We start from the raw sequence: 20,977 nt of genomic DNA, 5'->3' as shown, positions 1-20,977 counted from the left end.
ACATGTCATGTGATACAGACAGGGATTAAAATTGACTTTTGACATTTTAAAGAGCTGCATATTCAAAGCCATGGCTTGGTTCCATTCAGGTGAAGGCGAAGAATAGGACATGATCATGAGGCTCATACTGAATATTTATTGGCCTATGAGCACACACCAGATGCTGCACAAATCCTAGGCAGAAGGATAAGATTTACAGACATGTTTGAAAAAAAGCTGGGGCGGGGTGGGGGGGAAGGACAGATGGTATGTGCTGAGGAGGAATGGAACAAGAGAAGCCTGACTGGTGAATCCTTGCTCCACCTTGACGCTCATGGCCCAGGATGCAAAATAGAAGAAGTTGACTTTAAAGACCAAAAGAAAAACCAGGAAAAGGAAACACAAGGTACACGAGAGCACGAACAGGAATGTGCCAGGGCAGTGAGATGATCCAGGCCAGAGGAGTGATTTAGGATCCATAGGGTGAGGGCAAGATCTTTGAAGTAAGTTCAAAAGGCAAAGTAGAGGTGAGCCTATTAGGACAGATGGGGGTAATTTAGCAATCCTGCTATTAGATCACCACTTCATTAAGGGTTCCTGGGTGAGCAGTGCCTATGCTGTGATCCCCTTCTGTGACCCCAGTTCCACTGCATAACAAAGAGAAGAACGTGATCAGAACTGTTGTATCTGGGAATTTGGGGCCCAGTGATGAGAAGTGATCCTTACATCGTATTCAGACCCAAACCAAACAAAAACAAGAACAAACAAAAACAAAAAGGAGAAAGACCTCTACTGATACCCCTACAAGATTTATTTTTCAAAGACAAATATATTCAAGGAGTGAGATAAATTAAAGGAAGTTCTGTGTCATCTTACAGACTAATCTCAAAGATAAGCATTGTCTCTCCCAGGGTGCCCCTCTGGGGGCCCTAGCAGACCAAGGTCACCAGCTAGGCCAGACTGGATAAAGCTAGAGAACCATCTTAAATGTCTTTTTGTTCTAAAAATGAGGTAGAGGCATGCCACCCACTGCGGAGTGACCCTAAGTGTGGCCTGCCCAACCAATTATGTGAAAGGAAGGGCACACAAAGGGCCCAGTGAAACAGCAGGACCAGAACACTGCAGGGAAGAGGCAGTGCTTCTCCAAGATGCACCACCAGAATGCACAAACTTCAAGGATGAGGGCTGGGGAGGGGCTGCCCTGTGCTCCCCACAAAGCTAGAGGGCTCTGATTCACATGCGAAAGAACAAGCTCCCTTTAATAGGAGCCTCAGCAGACATGCAGACACGGGGATAAATAACTGAAGACAGAGTGGGGCTCTTCGTCTAGTAGAGGTTGTCCCGCACGTGCTCCATGATGGTCTTCAGCCCCAACCAGGTCTCCTTGGCAGTGGGGATGATCTGGTTGGCTGGTAGGAGGAAGCCATAGTGCCCAGTATCTCTCAACTCAAATGTGAACGCATACTTGATGCCATTATCATAGGCCCAGTCAATGCTGCTCCCGCTAGCTGGGTCTGTAAGTCAGAAAAGAAAACACCTTTGAAGCCCAGGTTCTTTCAGGGCTGGAAGGGAAGGAGCCAGGAGTTCTGCCTGCCTGTGATTCCTTAGGGATCTAGAGTCCTTTCTGTGGGTCATCAGGCCTACGACACATGAACACTGGCCTGATGAGCATCTTCAATAGTCTTGAACCAAGAGATTTTAAATCCTTATCCCACCTTGTCACTAACTCACTGTGTAGACTCCTTTAGGTCACTTAAAACCAATCTTCACAGAGTATGATAGGCAGCCTCCGAGACATCCCAATGATCCTGATCTCCTGGTCTTCACATCCGTGTATAGTGCACTCTGACGGTGAGTAGGGCTGACCTGATCTGGGTAAGTGACAGGAGACTACAGAAATGATGGTGTGTGGCCTTCAAGGCTAGATCAGAAACACTGAGGCTTCCACCGTGCTCTCTCTTGGATCATTTGCTCTGGGGAAAGCCAAGCACCAGGGTGCATGGACGGTCAGAAAGTGTCCTACAGCGATGAGGTCCACGTAGCGAAGAACTAAGGTGTCCTGCCAATAGTCAGCACTCTCTTGGGAAGCACTAAGTGAGCCACTCTAGAAGCAGACCTGTCTGGCCCAGTCAAGCCTTTGAATGTCTCTAGCCTTGGAATACATCTTGACTGTACCTCAGGAGAGGCCCTGAGCCAGAGCCACCCAGCTAAGCCATTCCTGAATTCCTAATCCCAGGGAAGCAGTGGAAGAAAATAAATGTTTATTATTTTAAGCTGCTAAGTTTTAGAATAACTTTTTACATAGCAAGAGATAAGGGATACACAGAGAGAAAGAGGTGCGGCCCTTGGGACTCCCCTTGGCCAAAAGTCTGGGGAAAGGAAAGAGGCCTACCTTCCTGCTTCTTCCGAGCCAAACTCTATTGGAGCAGAAACAGGCTAAGAGTGCAAAGTGTGGATGACACCAAATCACCAAATGATGACGTCAATAACAGCTATCACCTATCGAACATCTACCACGAGCCCATCATTATATTGGAAAGTTTACACATATGACCTCATTAATCTTTCAAAACCCCAGTGAGGTGGGTATCACTGTCCTTGTTTTTCAGATGAGGAAATCCAGGCTCAGGGTGCGTAATTTATCTAAGGAAATATAGACAGAAAATGGCAGGACTGGGATTGAAACCCGTGTCCCTCTGCTGATCAAAGCCCATGTTTTCTTCAACTTCCTCCCAGTGCATTTAGTACAGTACATGTCTGCTAAATGAAAACATGAGTCCTTTTGTTTTCACACCATTCCTGAGGGTTGTTTCTCATGATACTATTAGTGATTTTTCTGGAGATGCTACTTCCACTGCAATGACACGCGCCCTGAGGTTATGAAACAGGCCCTCCTATATTCTCTGAAATCCTTGTGCGGTTACCACATCCTTCTCTACCCTGAGAAAATGCTGAATAAAAAACAGACAATGGCAGCGAAATTTCTAGATGTTATAGATATGGCAAACTCAAGTATTCCAGAATACATTTTGAATTCAGGAAGGACCCAAGAAGATCTCTGCTGAGCAAAGTGATCAAGTGCATGTACTTCACTTTATTTGGGTCTCTGCTCAAAGTCTACCCAGTCTTTTAACATAAATCAGAACACTCTACTAACATACTATTAAAAACAAAATGTAGAGGCACCTGGATGGCTCAATCGGTTAAGCGTCTGACGCTTGATTTCGGCTTAGGTCATGATCTCACGGTTCATGGGATCAGGCCCTGAGCTGGGCTCTGCAGTAACAGTGCAGAGCCTGCCTGGGATTCTCTCTCTCCTTCTCCCTCTCTGCCTCTCCCTGACTCATTCTCTCTCGCTTGCTAAATAAATAAACATTTAAAAAAAACACTGTATTTTTTAGTTAACATTGGAAGATTATTTCCTGTTAGCACATATAAATGCACCTCACTCATTTAAGGTGGCATGCTGCTTCACTGTGTGAATGCACCAAATGTGTTTTTAATCAGTACTGTACTGATGGACATTTAGGGATCACCAAGCTTCTGTGACTATAAACAATGCTGTCATGAACATTCTTCATCCTCACAATCTATCCACGAGTCATAGGAGCCCAGAGAACTTGTGTCCAAGCCCTGAGTAGACCAGAATCAGTGAAGGGAAGGGGACAGGGTTGCTAGAGGCAGGTGGCCTGAGAGCAGCACAGTGTGACCAGAAGAAGGAGGCATGAAAACTCTATAAAAGCAGACACAAGAATTAAAGAAGCAAAATGGGCTGCAGCTGTCCAGCACAGGGACTGAAAACAGTATGGCACAGAAAGCCTTCAGGACATAACAAATGACGTTCAGAAGGCTGCTCCGTCACAAAAAAGGAACTTAAATCTCTTGCCCATGTTCTGTTTAAGATGGCAAGAAAGCAGGGCACCTGGGTGGCTCAGTTGGTTAAGGGTCCGACTTTGGCTCAGGTCATGATCTCACCATAGTTTGAGCCCTAAGTCGGGCCCACTGCTGTGTGCACAGAGCCTGCTTTGGATTCTTTGTCTCCCTCTCTCGGCCCTTCCCTCTCTCTCAGCCCCTCCCCTGCTTACACTTGTGCTCTCTCGCTCTCTCTCAAAAATAGAAAAAAAAAAAAAAAAAGAAAAAGAAGGCAAGAAAGTGTGAAATTCGTGTGATAACTGTTTTCAGCTAAAATGGTTAATCTAAGAAAAGGTCCAGCACTTGAAGGGACAAATGTCATTACTTCTGTAGCACATGCAATAACAGCCCAAAGAATTGGAGAGTTGTTATACAAAAGTTGATTACATTTTTGGAAAGCTGGGGTGGGGGAAGCAGACAAAGCCTTTAAAGAATACAGAAGATGCACTCTTGAAAGATTTCGGAAATACCGTGTCTCCCGGACAACCATCAGGAGAGCCTTCTTCCTCTGCTTCTGGAGGGGTCTCATGAGTGTGTCTGGATTTTGGCACAACTGTAGCTGGGGGAAGACTGTGTTTGATGTGGGACCACAAGGCCATCCTTTAAGCTGGAGTGTGACCCGAAAGCCCTGACTGTGGTGACCCACGAAGCTCTTTGAGAAGGGCCTCGTCAGAGGACCCCCACCTAGTCTCTCGAGCTCTCTGTAGTCCTGAACTCAGTTCTCACTAATGAAGCAGAGGATGGAGAAACTCGCCTGATGTGCTCCCCTTCTGAGGAGTCCCCCTCTAACAACAGTAATAATAATAAACCATGAATAATTAATGGACAGTTGCCGCAATTACCCGCACAATGACAACATCAGGCTAACTGCTTTATATAGCGTGGTGGCCGTGGCGGGGGGGGGGGGGGGGGGGGGGGGGGGGGGGGGGGGGGGGGGGGGGGGGCGTATGAAAGACACACAAGAGGCTGGGGTCAGAGTCCCGAGGGCCCATGGGGGATGGAGCGTCTTCCCAGAAGAAGAAGGCTGAAGGGAACCACTAGCTGAGGGTGAAGCAGTTGGATGGCAAAGCTACGGTATGGAAGAGGACAGAAACATCGGCAAGTTTGCGGGGGCTCTGAGGGTGGACCGGCTGTTGGGAAGTTACTTACAGAGGAAGCACTAGGTGGAAAAAGAAGAGCACTAGCTTAAAAGGTGTCAGAATTGGGCTCCTCATGTTTGTGTTTTTATTTCCCATTGATAGCTAGGCTCTTAGAGAATGATAGCATTCCTCAATTTGACTTTAAAAGATCAGGCTCACAGAATAAGGGGACCAGAAGGTTCTCAGTAGGAACAGACTGAAATGCTCAGATGAAACACTTCAGTGAGAAACCAAAACAAAGGTTGAAGCTGTAGGTAATGAGCCTCACGACAATCTTCAGGTTTGGAGTCTTGGTAGAGTTTGTTTTGTTTTGTTATTGTTTGTTTTTTGGGGGAGGGAAAGGATCGGCTTGATGTTCACCATTGCAAAGAAGACCCCAGATCCCAGCATGCTGTGCTCCAACACGTGCTCGCTCCTGATGGGAAGTTGTGAAAACCCCCCTCCCCACCCTCAGTCTCACCACCTTGGTCTGCCAATCCAAAGGTGGCTTTCCTTTGAAGACAGAATGATGGGCTTGCGGAATTTTCAATAACCTATGTCAGGATCCCTCATAGAAATTGAGGAACGCAGACTTCAGCACACTGGCAGGACCCAACTCACCGTGGGCACATGATAAACGGCCCAGCGGTGGTGACAGTACCGATGAGAATGACCGCCTGCAGCATGTACGGTCACACAGGCTGGACGCAAATCTGGTCTATGGCTAACAACAGAAGCAGTCCGACTAAAGTGCAGGGAAGCCTAACTTGCAGCTCTTCTCCCGCTTCCTTCTTCTCAAGTTTCCTCTCAAAGCATTTTCTAAATAACTGATGATCACAGCAAGTACTTACAGACAGTGGTGCAGGTGGGACCCACTTGGTAGGTAGTGCCCGACAGGGAAGCCAGAGCTTTGGCCGCACGCCTTGCCACCTTGTCCTAGAAGAAGGACCCAGCGCGGTGAGAAAGAATGGATCCCACAGCCTGACATCCCCCAATGGCTCTGCACTGTAATGGTCTGGAAGATTCTCGGCCCCTCCCCTGAGTTTCCCTCCTGGTCTCCTTTCCCATCCAACCAGGGCCAAAGCCTGACACGCAGAGATGTGGAGGGCTACTCACCAACCCGTTAGGAATCTAGGAAATAAACCAGCATCTTCACCTCTCCCGAGGGATGGGAATGTCATGTTCATGAACATGGGAGAAGGCCAATTTACATCCCAGAGAAAACCTTCTAAGAGTGGGGTGTTCCTGGAGTGGGTGAGACAGGGCCACCGTCTCACCCATGGATGTGCCGTATGCAGAATGCCTGTCTGAGACCAGAATCTAGTCCTAACCTAGCCTGAGGCCTGATGCTCCTGGAGGTGTTTGTGTTCGCTGTGGCCCTGGGCGGGGGGCCCTTGAGCCGCCTGAGCAGCACGGTGGGAGGAGCCCGCTGTCACCCTGCAGACGCCAGCCCTGCCCCTGTCGGTCTACCCTAAGCGCCTGCTCACATCTTGGGGTGAGTCACTGGATGTGACACGGAGCACCCCTATGCTGTAGCCTGCACCCTGCTTAAACTATACCTTGGCCAGAATAAGAAGCACCCATCCTGACCCTCCACAACGTGTCCCATGGTTCTTGGCAAGCCGTGGGTCTGTAACACATTTTGGTCAGAAAAATAACTGAGAAAGAAAGGACGGGTGCAGGGTATGGTCCTTGAGACTCACCGCAAACACAGAAATAACGAGAACTGACTTCTTCCTGCCCCTCATAGGTCTGATGGCACATTCCAAAGGGCAGAGAGAGAAGACCCAGCCCTTAATGAAATAAGCCCAGGCTCCTGGACTTGCCCCAGAAGCTGTAGAACAGCTGCTGTGGCGGCACCCCAGGGTCTAGCAGGCCCAGGGCTAGGAGGGCAGCCCGTCACTCACCAGTTCATCAGCATCTGGGGCCTTTTTGACCGTGTATCCATACGGGTACATCAGCAGCTGTGAGTAGCTGTGCAGGTCGACGAAGCATTTGAAATCCCCATGTTCTTGGATGAAATCTACCACCGATTTCACCTCCACTTCCGAATTGGCATGGGGTCCGTGGTATATTTCAGAGCAAGGGTTGCCACTGGCTCCCTCTCCTGTGGGAGGGAGGGGTAGCCCAAGCAGAAACATTAATAACCCGTAGGCGAGAAAACAGAAATGCAGGGCACTCAACCCACAGGAAGGGCAGAAGGTGTTGGCAGTGGACAGGTCAATGCTAGAGACCGCCACCCAAGAGCCTAGTCACACCGTGGGTGCCATGAAGTGGGAGCCTAGGGTATTGGATCTGCCTCCTGAGGAGGAAAACTGGAAGGACTCTTTTAAATGGATAGAGTTGACCTTGGACTGTATCACTAACAGTACAGTTAACAGTTGTCATAAATAATTAATATCATACTTGACAATGAGTTATAATTAATAAGTATCTGAGATAATTAATATGAAGACCAATTAATAATGAAAATGACTCCATTTATTCTGGTGTCAACTAATTCTCTTGGTTCAGATCTTAATGGCCAAGCGCTGCCAAAAATAATCTATTGTTGTGGCAAAACTTTCATATTTGACAGGTATTTAGAAATACTGCCTTCTATGCTCCTTCACAGCATCGCTCCCTGAGGTATCAGGCCTGCATGCAAAACCAGCCCAGTTGTGGGAAGAGCTGACTTAACTCGGATGTCCCCAGTTCCCACATTTCTATCAGCTCCTTTCCCACAGCCACATTATTCCCACCCTCAACCCCCATCCCCCCCTAGCCAACGGTCCACACAGTAGGCAAGCTGCCTTCTTCTGAGTTACCACCAGAAGCCCTTCCACCACCCAGTCATCTGCCCAGGAGAAGCGGGGCGACCAGGGTATAAGGCGTGGATGTCTATGTCTAAGTCTAGAAAAGTTTCTAAAACACTAGTGTTCTTTAATTTTTTACCTTTTTCAATGTTTATTTATTTATTTTTGAGAGAGAGAGAGAGAAAGAGACAGAGCACAAGTGGGGTAGGGGCATAAGGAGGGGCAGAGAGAGAGGGAGAGACAGAATCTGAAGCAGGCTCCAGGCTCTGAGCTGTCAGCACACATTTCAGACATGGGGCTCAAACTCATGAACCAGGAGATCATGACCTGGGCTGAAATCAGGAGTCCTACACTTAACCGACTAAGCCACCCAGGCACGCCAAATGTTAGTGTTCTTTTAGGAGAACAAGAATTGCAGAGTCTTTCCCTTTCAAAATTATTTTTTAAAAAAAAACAAAAACAAAAACAAAAATCCACAAAAACCCAACACACAGTGTAAGGGCCTGGCTCAAGTCTCTCAGTGAAGCAGGAGCGGAGCCAGCCTGGAAACTGGCTCCCTCGCTGCCAGCTGGGAGCCCTGTGGACCAGGCCCCCCGGGGGCAGCAGGATTTGAACACCATGTCCCCAACCTACCTGCAAAACTAGCATTCCAATTTCTGTTTGGATCAGTACCAATGCAAGAGCTTCCAGGATTTATGGACCGTGTCTTCCTCCATAATCGGTTCTGAAAAGGCCACCAAGGAGGGAACAAACATCCAGAGATGGTCAGGGCGCAAGTGAGGCAAAGGTTTTGTCTGGGGGTCTGTGATGGACATGGGCACCACAGCGGGAGCAAGCTGCTTGCGGCTCTGCCTGGAGTTTCCCCGGGGCTCCGGTCCTCATGGACTGAGCTGTCTCCTCTCATCTCCCAGAAAGGAGGTTTAGCCCTTCTGGCTCAGACAGAAGGACTCCCCCAAAGTATCCTGATAAGAACTTTAAAAAGCAAGAACCAGCCCGATACCACCTGAACCCGCCAGAAAACCTCTGGTTTCAGCAAAAGTAGGACAAACAGACATCATATGCCCAAATGATCACTGGTGTGAGTGACAGGAAGTGCACCACAACTACTTTGTTCTTGCCTAAAAAACTAACCTGAATCCAATCAAACTTCAAGATCTGACTGCCAGTGAATAGGCAATGGCGGGGTGGGAGGGATCCAGAAACAAATGACACACAACAAAGAAGCCATCAGCCAAATTCAGAACGTGAAACGTTCTGCAGGACAATTTACTCAATTTCTCCAATAAATGAATGACATTTTAGAAGATATGTGTGGGGTGGAGGTGGGGGCGGGTAACTGCTGTAGATTTAAAAAGCCTGAAAATTCATAACAACCAAAGACAGGTGCAGACCTTATTTGGGTAGTGATTTCATTAAATTGAGTCAAAAGACATTTTAAAGATAATTGGGGGAATTAGATGATATGAAAGAACTCCCATTCATTTTTTAAAAGGTGACAGTGGTGTATTGTTTGGTTTCTTTTTTTGTGTTGTTTTAATTATCATCGCTAGAGGTGCATACTAAAGAAGTTTTGGGTAAAATAACCTGATGTCTGGGATTTGCTTTTAAATAAGAGGGGGAAAAGGTGTAGGAGGGAAAGAAATGAAAAGAAGATTGGTAAAGTGTTGATAATTATTCTAGAGCCACGACAGGGAGTTCATTAGACTATTGTCTCTAACAAAACTATTCCCTTGTGACCCTCGGCTTGGAGAGAGACTGAAAAACGAGAACCTAAGGAAGCTCCTAGCATGCACACGTGTGTGAGTTTTCTCCACATTCATATAACGATTTAGATGGCAAAGCAAGGAATTCAACAAATTCTCCTTAACTCCAAGCCCGGCCCACTCAGTATTACTCACTTGAGTTTGTGTGTACACATATCCATCAGGATTGGCCACGGGCAACAAGAAAATATCCATTTTCTCCAAGATGGAGGTGATGGCTGGGTCCTTCCCATAATCAGATGCAATCTAAGCAGAGACAAGCTCGTCAGCGATGCCAGGCTGGGGCGCTAGGTCTAAGCCTGTATCATCCCCAGAGGCCCCTCTGCGGCCTCGCTGCCGCCCTCATAGACACGGCCCTCTGCAAAGCTCTTGGAGCACTTCAAAACCTGGGGGCACGTGGCTTCAGAAGACATCAACATTTGCAATGAGTCCAGGGCTGCCTGGTTTATTCATTCCTTCCGGGGGGGGGGGGGAGGGGCAGGGGAGGGAAAAGCCACATATCATGATAGTTTGGGGGAATCCAGGCCCCCACGCTGAATGTTAGGGAAAATAAATCCTCCACACACAGCACCCCTCCTCTCCCTAGTGCTGCCCTTTAAAGCAGATTCTCCTGAGGGACATGGAGATGACATGACGTCCTCGAGGGTCTGGAGGGCTAGGATGGGGCTGAAGGCAAAGTTCGTGTGAGTTTCACTGCTGAGAAGCTCCCTTTCTGCAGGGCTGACTATGGGTCAGTGTTTCGGGGCCACCTCTGCAGCTCATTAGCTTGCTCGTTGCCATGAACGTACTTTGTCATTTAACTGCAGTGGCTTGACCAAGGGGCTCTGACCTCTCGCTTCTCTGATCTGAAAAGGCCCCCAGCCTACTGTGTCTATGCAGAGTGCCTTCCCACCTCGTCCCCCAGGCCCAGCCTCACGGCATGCCGCGGGGGCACCCCTGGCCCACCGGAATGCTCAGCTAATACCGGGCGACATGACCTTCCTCGCAGTCCAGATCGCCGTGGCCACCGAGATCCACTCCCGGGAATGGATGCCTGCGTTCAGCCAAATGGCCGGCCGCCGCCTGCCTTCTGCAGTGCTGAACTGTGGAAGGAGAGAGAGGCCGGGAAATGACCCTCCTGCCCACGGTTCCACTCACCTCTCCTCTCCCCAGCTCACCCCTATTCATTTAATCCATTTAAGATAATTCAGAGACCAAATGTTCCTGAGGGCACCATCTATTTATCAGGCTTCTCCGTGACCAGGGAGCTTAATTGGTTGGTTGGCAGGGCCCAGCCGCAGCTCCGGGCAGCTTGAGCTGCCCCCGGGTTGGAAGCAAATGGGAAGGGGAAACAATTGCTATTGTGAATTATAATGCCAGTGTGATTAGAGATAATATTATGTCTCTTGAAAGACCTCAAATGGTATCCCAACAGAGAGAGCCACAAGAGTGCATGAACCGGCCTGTCCTAGTTGATGCAATAAATGAATTCGATTTTAAAAGGAGGAAGAGAGAGGGGTTCACGATAGCTCTTTGTAAACAGCATTAAATGAATTCTGGCTCCTGCCTTTTAGTGTGAGGCTGGGCCGCCTTGGGTCAGAGTGTGGTGTTAATGAAGCCAGAGTCTCCATCAGGTTGGCAAATAATCTAAATTTATGTGGATTATTTTAGAGCAACCAGTTCGGTGGCAAATCTCCTCTGGCTGGTAATTCAAGCACCGCTATGAGCCGGGGTCCTTCACGGCTTATACGAAGCTAAGGACTTGACAAATTCTTAGCACCATCAGTTGTTCCGTGGGTCCTATCTCCAAATTCCTTTTACTCACTTGGCTGGATTATTTATGTAATTTATGTCCCTGCCATAAATTCTCTACCTCTTTTGCCAATATAGACCTGAATCTGTTAGAAATATCTAGAAATTAGGCTTTGTGCAGCCAAGGAGCATAGGCTGGGCTTAAAATTACATCAACCCTAAAATTAGCTTCCTAGATTGCTTTTCCAATAAGTACCCCTAAAAGCAGAATGGAATTTGTAGAACTATCCCCATTTGTCTTGCTTTACAGAGGTAGGAATGAAGGCAAAAGACTGTGGCCTATCTGAGAGCTTTCTGGAATACTAACCTAACTCACCCCACGCCCACCCCCACTACCCCTCGCCCCCACTTCCCTCGATCCTGGCTTTCAGTAACAACTTGCAGTGCGATGGACTCCTTCTAAGTTCTAGCTCCTTCCACATTAGCCAAAAGCAGAGGACTCTCTGTCAGACCAACTTTGAACCCCAGGAGATGTCTCCTCAAGCCCCTGAAGTGAAGGAGATCCTAAAAAGCTGCCCCCTTCAGAGGGCTGAGGGCTGGGTCCTGGACACAAGGAATCGGGAGCCTGAGTCCAATCTGGCCCCTTGAAGAGCCTGGGGTCTCACCTTCAGTACATACATGGACCGGTTTTCAAATGAATGCCCAATCTTCACTCTGCTCGCCAAATCAGGAAAATCTCCAGCAATGCTATCCATCTCATGGTAAATCTGAAGCACGAAAAAGTGAACTCAGGGGCGTTGAAGAATTTTGTTCAGCTCGGGGTAGGTATCTGTGAACTTCATCTTACTGATCTTAATGATTTCTTCCAGCCCTGTGATCTTGGGGTTGGCAATATTATCGCCTGGATGACTATTCTTGAAGAACTGCCTAAAGCGTACTTTTCAACAATATTCTAGAAAATAACACATTTTACTTGTCCATAAAATTACAGGCCACTCACCTAGAGAGACTTGTGTAGATACCTCTCCAACAGTGCAGTGCCTTGCACCATACTAGACTGGTTAAATCAGCAATTGCCCGATCTAGCCAGGGTTCTTGAAAAACGATCCTCTCCAAATTTTCTGATGCGTTTCTCCACGAGGTTTTTTAAAAAATTACCATAGGGGCACCTGGGTGGCTCAGGTGGTTAAGTGTCTGACTCTGGATTTCAGCTCAGGTCATGATCTCATGGTTCATGAGTTCAAGCCCCATGTCAGGCTCCATGCCGTCAGCACAGAGCCTGCTTATGATTCTCTCTCTCTCTCTCTCTCTCCCTCTCTCTCTGTCTCTCTCTGCCCCTCACCTGCTCGCTCGCTCTCTCTCTCTCTCTCTCTCTCAAAAAATAAGCTAAAAAAATTTTTTTAATTACCATACACCATATATGTATATGTGTGTATATATACATTTGTTTTATAATGTACATATGTTATGTATACTACATGTATATCATACATTTTATATGTTATACCACTGGAATAATGTACCACACAAATATGTACATTATAAAATAACAAAAAGAAACAAACAGAGTTGCATTAATTATAAACAAACGTATGGAGAATGTAAACGGAAGTTGTAATAGGTTTCCTCCTCCATCCCAGTGAGGCATCTCCCTCGCCCCCTGTAGTACAAGCACCCCACTTTGGAGAGTCCTCTAATGGCCTTAAGAGAACAAGTGAAGCACTGTAAATCACAGTTACAGATGCAGCCATTTTTGTTGATTTGACTTAAATAGAGTTCATCCATTTTGGTTGCACAAACCTCTTGAGGGTCAAAAGAAGGAAATAAATAAATTTACATTTAGACCTTAAAATTGGAAGAGGGAGCTTTACAGAGGAGGAAAACGTGCATTCAATATAGAATAAAATCAAGCTTAAGCAGTTTATCACAGTTGCAGTCAATATGGCAAACGGAACAGAAGCAAGAAACCACCCCCCAGATGTACAACAGCAAGCCAGGTAAACTACAATGAAAATAACCCTCAGCCAAGTTTAAAAATCAAGAAAGGAGAACCTGCAGGGGCAAGAAATGAAAGGGAACAACTAGCCAGATGGATGGAAGGTAGAAAACGGACCACGGGGACCAGACATCTGCCGTAGGCACTGAGGGTTTACAGCAAACCAGGAATAGCAATAGAGGGCACAGGTCTCGGTGTGGGCAAGGCACTGGAACTTGAGAGCTGGGAACTCGCCACGCCAGCCATGAAAAGGGCCTGGAAACTCTACCTACTGACCCTACAAAGTGAAGCAAAAGCCGGATGCCCGCCCTGAACCACGATGGGCAAGAGAGTCACCCAGGTAAAGTCAGAACACCAAGCCATATCCAGAGGGAGGAGTCCAAATTCACACCGCCTACATTAGGGAACATTTGGCCGAGCACCTAAAGGAAATAACAGCAACCACAACAACACACAGAAAAACTGGAACTGGAAACCCTGGACGAGACAAACATGACCTTCCCACCAGAGATGTAAGAAGGCCTAAGTGGTTACACGATGAGAGCTCTTCAAAGCTGTTTTTAGAAAGAACCGCATGTGATCAAGTCAAGAGGGAGGTGGCACACCAATGCACAGCACAGGGGGATACCTAGAGCCAGAGGGCAAAGTAAGTGCTTGCCAAAGTGAGGATCCCATAGCAGGCAGGCGAGGGGACGGAGTTCCAGGGGTCACCTGGAGCTCTGGGTGACATTTGCAACCGGTTAGCTCAGCTAGGGAGTGCCCCTCCTTCATGAGGCTAACGTCATGGGTTTGATCCCTGTGTGAGCCCTGAGCTCTGCTTTTGTCCGTGGCCCGGAACTGAACTCCTAACTTTATCCAGCTGTTCTACAGATGTATGTCACTGGTCACAAGAGGGATCAAGGGGCAATGCGGTTGGAAGTGTACACAATAAACAGAGCTACTGACAATCATGGGAAAGAAGTGAAAACAGTTGGTCAGCCTTGGAAATAACCCCTCATCCAGAAGAAAAACAACTCAAAGTATATGCCTCATGAAAAGCATGCCAGGAACACCATCTTTGGATAGAAAGAACAACATTTATGCAGGTATAGGAAGGGGAGTAACGATTTTGTTTTGAGGTGTTGTTCTAAGCTAGAAGAGTGCTTCCAGACTAATGGAGAAGACATCGAGGGTCATAAGAAACCTCTATTATATGTGACACAGTCTCATTCTGTAGCCCCTCTTGATCCTTCGAGTTCTAATAGCATATTAAATTGTTTTGCTCCAAGTTTTATATTGGAAGGATTGGCTTACCTTGAAAGTCAGTCATCTGTATAAAGTGGTTTTTAACTAAACACAGCACCAAAACACATTAGGGAACAAATGTACATTATAGGTAATCATGATAAATGAGTGGAAATATTTGGTTAACCTTGGAAATAACCACTTGTCTACTTGCCTGGAATAAGTAACATTTTAATCTGGGTGAGTAAAATACAGGGATTATGGTGGGGTATGGGAAGGTTGAATTACAAGGACGGAAATGATCGTAATTATTTCACGGTTTTCTTTAAGGGGTTGCCTTAGGAAAGAAGGGTGCATGTGGGAGAAAATGTTCAGTTGTGTTTCACTCTGCTCTTAGGTGCTGGTGGGAGATAAACAGCCCAAGAATTATAAAGAAATTGAAGCGTTCACATTTTAGCCCCTTAGTAAAAGGGTGTTGTGCTAAGGACTAATACCTACCCCCTGCAAGTAAGGAAAGGGGTTACGAACCCCAGGACGCTGATGACCTTTATCTTAACCTTGCTCTGAGACACTTACCGCTTCCAAGGAATGGTAGGCCCCATAGTTGAAGTTATTACTGCTTCGCTCTTGCCCTTCATTGTGTTGCATTTCTTCATCTTCATGATCTAAAAGGGCCTGAAAAAGACACGGCGATGTTGTGACGTGATTCACTGGAGATGGAAGCTCGTGTTGTTTCAGCCACATTTTGGCACGAGCTGACCAAGATGGCGGCACTCCTGTCACACAAATGGCAAGGTGTAAAAGGGGGTCAGATTTTTTTCTACGTATCTATAAAAGCTTACTTCTTGGCACCCAACGTATGTCACCCCATTCAAAACCCACTTACTCCCCAAAAGCAACATATGTGCTATTTGGTTACTCTATACTGTGAATTCTCTAGATATCAGCCCGCATCTGGTATCCAGTGCCTGTGAAATACACAGCTTGGGAAACCATTCAGAAACAAAGAAATTCTTATAACCACTCATACTTTGAAGGCTCCTGGCAGATGTCTGTGACATGTGAGGATGATTAATAAGTTCACAGCTGCTCACGCCATCAGGAAACTCCCCGGCCAAATCAGCAATTAGTCCATAACCCACCTCGGTGAAGGAGAGAACAAGAGCCAGACACCGTCCTGCTGCTCAGATACAGGTCGTGAGGCTGGTGTCTGGCTTGGGTGGTGATGTTCCCTCTGCTGAGAACTGTTGGTGACATTCCCTCTTCCTCAAAGGACACTTTTTATAACTGGTCTCCAACAGCCCCCACAACACCTATGCACACACACTCTTTTCTTCCCTTCTGACTTCAAATACAAAAAGGGACAGAGGTTTAATACTTGAGAGGCACCTATACCAGACCAGGCACTGCTGGGCATTTTACATACACTTAATCACTTAATTTTCTCAACGAACTGTATGAAGTAGGTCCTCACTGTTACCATTTTACTGAGGAAGAAACAGAGGCTCAAGACATTAATAGTGCGTCCAAAGTCACACAGCTGGTAGTTAGCAAAATCAGGATTTGGATCCAGATCTGTCCAGTTCCCTAAACTACAGATGCCCTTTTCTACTACAACATGGTCCACTAACAAGTCATTGCACTTGACCTCCCTAGGCCTCAATGAGTTCATCTAGAGAATGGAGAAAGATAAGACCAGTACTTGTACGGGTCTCAGATCCACTCTGGATGCTTTGTCCTATGCAAGACCTGCACTTGACCTCCCTAGGCCTCAATGAGTTCATCTAGAGAATGGAGAAAGATAAGACCAGTACTTGTACGGGTCTCAGATCCACTCTGGATGCTTTGTCCTATGCAAGACCAGTTAGGGGCCTCGGTCTACCCACCTGCAGGTCTTCAATTGTCACTGAGTACTCTAAGCCCTGGGACTTTAGGAAGGATTTGACCGGCTGCAGGCTGACAGACGGGATCAGGACATCCACAAGACGACTGAAGGTGGAGGGAGATTTCCAAACACTGAGCTGAAGAGAACAAAAATAAAACCAGGTTAGAGGACAGTTCAGGTAAAAGGCACCATGAGCTCATTCTTCTAGAACAATTGCCAAAAGCCAGGGTGATCCCTGAGGAGCTGGGCCCCGCCCAAGGGCAAATGCTGCCCATTTCTCAGCCGTGTCTGGTCAGGCCTACCCAGAAGGTGATACCTGGCAAAGTCCAAGAAGGAAAAAGACAATGTCAGATAGAAAGACGGCGTGCACTGCTGAGGCCTCCCGTCGCCCAGGACAGCAGCGTTGTGACCCACAGCCCTCCCAGTCGTGCGGAGGCACGATGACTGACACAGGACTACACACAGAAACTCTTCAAGAGTAACAATACCAGTGGTGCTAATCTCTCTCCCCAAAGCCAGAGACACCCCAGAAGACGAAGAAGAACCAGGTACCTTAAAGTCGTCTGAATTCACTAGCTGCCTCAGTTTGCTGATCTCGTCTCCATTTCTGACGTTAATCCTAAAAACTTGGTCCCTGGAGTGGAGGGAAAAAAGAAAAAGAAAAGCAAGAGATAATGGTCAGCTTTCAGCTGGCAGATAAACCCCAAGCCTACTATCCCAGACATAACTGGGCCGAATGAGAGGAAATGGTCTAGTCTTTGGTTATAATGTATAGCCATTAAAAATAAGACTACGTGGCAAATGTGAAAAAGTGCTTATAGTATAACTTGAAGGGAAATATTAAGCGAAAGAGCAGGACACAAAATTGTATGTATGCCATGATTACAAGTATGGAAAAAGCAGATGCATTGGAAGAAAAACAGACAACGGAAATATAGCAAATGCTGACAGTGCTTATGTCCGGGTCGTGGGATTATGGATGACTTACTTTTTTTCCCCTTGTATCTGTTTTCTGTAATGTGGTCATATTACTTTATAATGAAAAACATATATATTTTGCAGAAAGGAATGTTCCTGAGTTACACGCAAAGCTAACTCAAGACATAAAGAAGCACTTCTTCACTGTCAGGGGCTAGGGCTGAAACTCTGGCTGAAGGTCCATGCTGGAAAGAGCTGGAAAAGAGAACAGCCCTTCCATCCTCAGAGGGTTAGCTATGTGCTGGGTGGTCTCTCAACCCTGTCCAGCTCCAGAACTCTATACAAATGCGAATTACAATCAGGGCTAGGGTGCTGCGGCAGACTTGGGATTCAATCCTCCCCAGGGGGCCCTGAGAAGGCCCAGAAGGGAGCCTGCCAGTCCCGAGCCCCCCTTTGTTGTCTGTCCTGAACTTGCTTCGTGTACGCCATTTAGCTTCCGCCGCAGTGGCAAAAGCAGAGGCCCCCCAAAGTCCTGTGTGTGGGCGGGAGAAGGCCGAGCCTGAAAAGCTGCCTTTGTGCCCTCAGCTCTGAGAGCCAGGGGAGCCATTAGGCCGTTGCTAGGTGACAGCCCGAATGAATCCGCACTCGACGCTGTCACATGCGTCATCCCTTTACACGAATGAATGCGGGAAGAGCTGCTGGAGAGGGCTGTGGGCTGAAGGACCTGTTGACAGAGAAAATGGTTCTGTCACAGGGAGCTAAATGTGCAGCCTCACGTGGCAGATCCACATCTTCTCATCAGAAAACCGGCTCAATCCAGATGGGACTCTCAGGGTTCAACTTTGTTCCGGGAGGTTCTGGAGAATCTCCGGGGGGTCGTCTAGTCCAGCCCCAAGGAGGCAAGAGTTGCTTCCGCTGCAGGTGGAGGTCTGGAGGAAATGCCAGGGCCAAGGGCTCACTTTCTCCCGACTCATCCACTCTCCACAGGGTCCTTGGAGGTGGGCGGCTAAGCACATCACCCTGGAGCTGTTGAGGCCGCTGGCCGGGCTGGGCAAGGTCTCACACTGAGCCCAACAGGCTTGCTAGGAGTTGAACTGCAGCCTTGGGAAAATGGGAAGTCAGACTACCATTTCCCTGACGCAGGCAAGCAGGCTCGCAAAAAAAAAAAAAAAAAAAAAAAAGGAACAGGGTTTAAAACAGAAGGGGAATCCTTACTCCTGGCTAAGTACCGGGACCCATCTGCTGAACTTCTGCTCTGTCACAACCCACCCCCAACACTCCAGAAACAGAGGAGTCTTTAAGATGAGTGTTCTAGAAAGCACCTGTGCACTGACATCTCTATTGGCAAAATGAGGCATCTTGTACCACACAACACTGACTAGAACAACCATAAAAAAAGGAGTGGAGGGAAAAGGAACAGGAAGAGGAAGAAAAAAAAAAGAGGAACACAAGAAGAAGGAGTTCTCAAGAGTATGGACGTCATGTTACACAAGCCCCAAGAACGTGTGTTTTCCTTTTCCAGAGTGGTAACTTCACAACAGAACTTCCACACTCCTGGGCAGAGTCCACAACAGTGGAACACGGTGAACCAAACAGGTCCTGAGCAGGAGTAAATGCACAGCACATTTCTTCATACCCTATCAGCTGAGCTACAGAGGATAGAGACACAACTGTAGAGTGGAGAGAGGCAGTGCGGAAGGGCTGCTGCAGAGCGGAGCCCTTCCCCGTCGGTCTCTCCTCCACCTCTCCGTCCTACACTCTCAGCACCAGCCTCACCGAAATCCCAAATTCACCATGTACTTTGCCCCTCCGTGCCTTTGCACATGCTGTTCCCTCTACCTGGCTGCTTAGCCCTTTTCCTTGCCTGCCTGGCAATCTCACACCCAGGCTCTAAGAACCAAATGTCATTAGCCAATGGGTTCTCCCTAACCCAGAGGCAATGTTAGGGATGGTCTTCAGATGGCGCTAAAAAGTGGGGGTTTGGGGGATCTAACATCATTGTCATGAGCATAAGTCCATCAGTACCAAGAAACAGAGAGAACATAAGCAGGTGCAAGGTGAAGGGCAGCCATTTTCTTGCCCTAATTGTCCTTGTCTCTGTTTGCAAAATGCTCCTTCCGGGTCCTGATAGTGTGGGTAGCTGAACACGACCTACCTCTGCCGTAAATCCAGTCAAAGGCCTCAAACTCTTCCTGAAAATGGAAGACTGGTCCGGGAGAGGGGATATACTGGGCTTTGCAAGCTGCCACATTACCTCTGCTGCTCCCCACGGGTGTTCTCCGCGCTCTTGCTAACCCTGGTCCGCTCCCACACCTCGGGCTGTCCAGCTGCTGCCACTGCACCGGCTGGTGACCTCCTCTCACTCACCCTCACGCTCATCCCATGTTCTGGACACCCTAGTACTGAGCTTCCCGCCCTCCCCCGTTCCCATGAGGGCAAGCCAAGTGGCCTGGGCCCTGTGTCTTTCTCACCCAGATCCCCAGCCAGGCTCAGCAGCCACCACAGGACATAGTTTCACAGAACTCTTCAATGCCTGCCAGCTACTGCTGATGCTACAACCGGTTCTGCCACCACTTCCTGTTCTCTGCCTGCCCTGCACCTCTAGGCATCCTGGCCACCGTCCATCCCTAAGATGACTGAAGACCAGGCCAGAAGACACCAGCGGAGTGAGACACACCCAGGAAGTAGGGAGATAGGTGGAATAAACACAAGCTGGGGGGGGGGGGGAGGAGCAGCCATCATCACCATCTCCGCCAGTACTGCCTCCACCCCCCCACCCCCCAGGCAGCCTGGGTTCTGGCTTCCTACCACATGAATGCCCAGAGAGGCCAGTGTCCCCTTGCTAGAAACGTTCATGGAGCAAGGTGTCTGGGACGTATCTGCAGCCCCCAGGAAGGATTCCACCACCCTTGCTGGGTTTCCTATACTCCAGGATGGGAACAGATTTGGGGGTGAGGATGACACCAGCAGCAGAAAACATCTGCCGTTAGCTCAGGCACGCAGCCCTTCCTGTGTGGGCCCCTGTGGCAGGCACACCAGCGCTGGGCCCAGCTGTCTCAACTCAGGGGTCCGCTGCACCGTAAGAGAAGTCTGTATCCAGAGAAACGAAGATTGTTCCGGCCACGTGAAGAGCTGCAGTGAGAGGCTGACAGCTCTCTGCATCAGCCCACACGGCAGCAAGCATAGTTATGACACACCTACTGCTGAGCTGCCTGTGGAAATATGTCCTTCTCTGGCCACCTGCTACGTCTAACCCCTCTGAGCTATTTGACAGTAGACACCAGGTGTGAAAAGAAATCATCGCCATAAAAATTACTCAATCTCATAGAAGTAATTACCTCAATAAACAGCCCCAAAGTCTCTTCAGCCACAGTATATTAGAGAGTAAACTAACACACAGAGACCTACCTGTGAGGTACAGGATTCTGGCCGGGGACTAACTTGTGTTACAGCAAAAGGGTATGAGTTTTGCGTCCAGAGTTCCGGCTCCCCTGCTTACTGGCTAAGTGGCCTTGGGCAGGTTCTTTAACCTTTCTAAGGCTGAGTTGTTTCATGTTTAAATTGAGGAAAATAATACCCCTGCCTGGCAGAGTTGTTGCGTGATCCAAAAGATAATGCACATGAAAGCTCTTTGCAAATGGCAAAGCATTATGCAG

At 48.0% G+C, this 20,977-nt stretch overlaps 1 protein-coding gene across 1 annotated transcript; it reads right to left on the bottom strand.

Moving 5' to 3' along the window:
* Nucleotides 1–833: 833 nt before the first annotated feature.
* LOC120238980 (carboxypeptidase A4-like) lies at nt 834–19,700 on the bottom strand. The gene is made up of 13 exons (XM_039243054.1): nt 19,576–19,700; nt 18,129–18,327; nt 17,705–18,045; nt 16,956–17,037; nt 16,405–16,539; nt 15,095–15,193; nt 11,964–12,065; nt 10,545–10,649; nt 9,703–9,813; nt 8,438–8,528; nt 6,917–7,116; nt 5,861–5,945; nt 834–1,493 (listed from the first exon to the last, which is right to left on the bottom strand). The coding sequence occupies exons 1-13, from the start codon at nt 19,698–19,700 to the stop codon at nt 1,306–1,308; spliced, it is 1,863 nt and encodes a 620-aa protein (XP_039098985.1). The 3' UTR covers nt 834–1,305.
* Nucleotides 19,701–20,977: the final 1,277 nt, after the last annotated feature.

The sequence above is a fragment of the Hyaena hyaena genome, unplaced genomic scaffold (assembly GCF_003009895.1).
Source record: "Hyaena hyaena isolate Hyena2069 unplaced genomic scaffold, ASM300989v1 scaffold_8, whole genome shotgun sequence".
NCBI lineage: Eukaryota > Metazoa > Chordata > Mammalia > Carnivora > Hyaenidae > Hyaena > Hyaena hyaena.
Note: the sequence above shows the minus strand (reverse complement) of the source record. Positions and strands in the feature narration are given on the sequence as shown.

Coding starts and splice junctions, on each gene's coding strand:
- LOC120238980 (XM_039243054.1), bottom strand. CDS start 19,700: ATGAGCGTGAGGGTGAGTGAGAGGAGGTCACCAGCCGGTGCAGTGGCA. Junction 9,814..10,544: donor CGATCTGGACTGCGAGGAAG/GTCATGTCGCCC, acceptor GTCTCTGCTTAG/ATTGCATCTGATTATGGGAA. Junction 5,946..6,916: donor CCCCAGATGCTGATGAACTG/GTGAGTGACGGG, acceptor TCCTTCTTCTAG/GACAAGGTGGCAAGGCGTGC.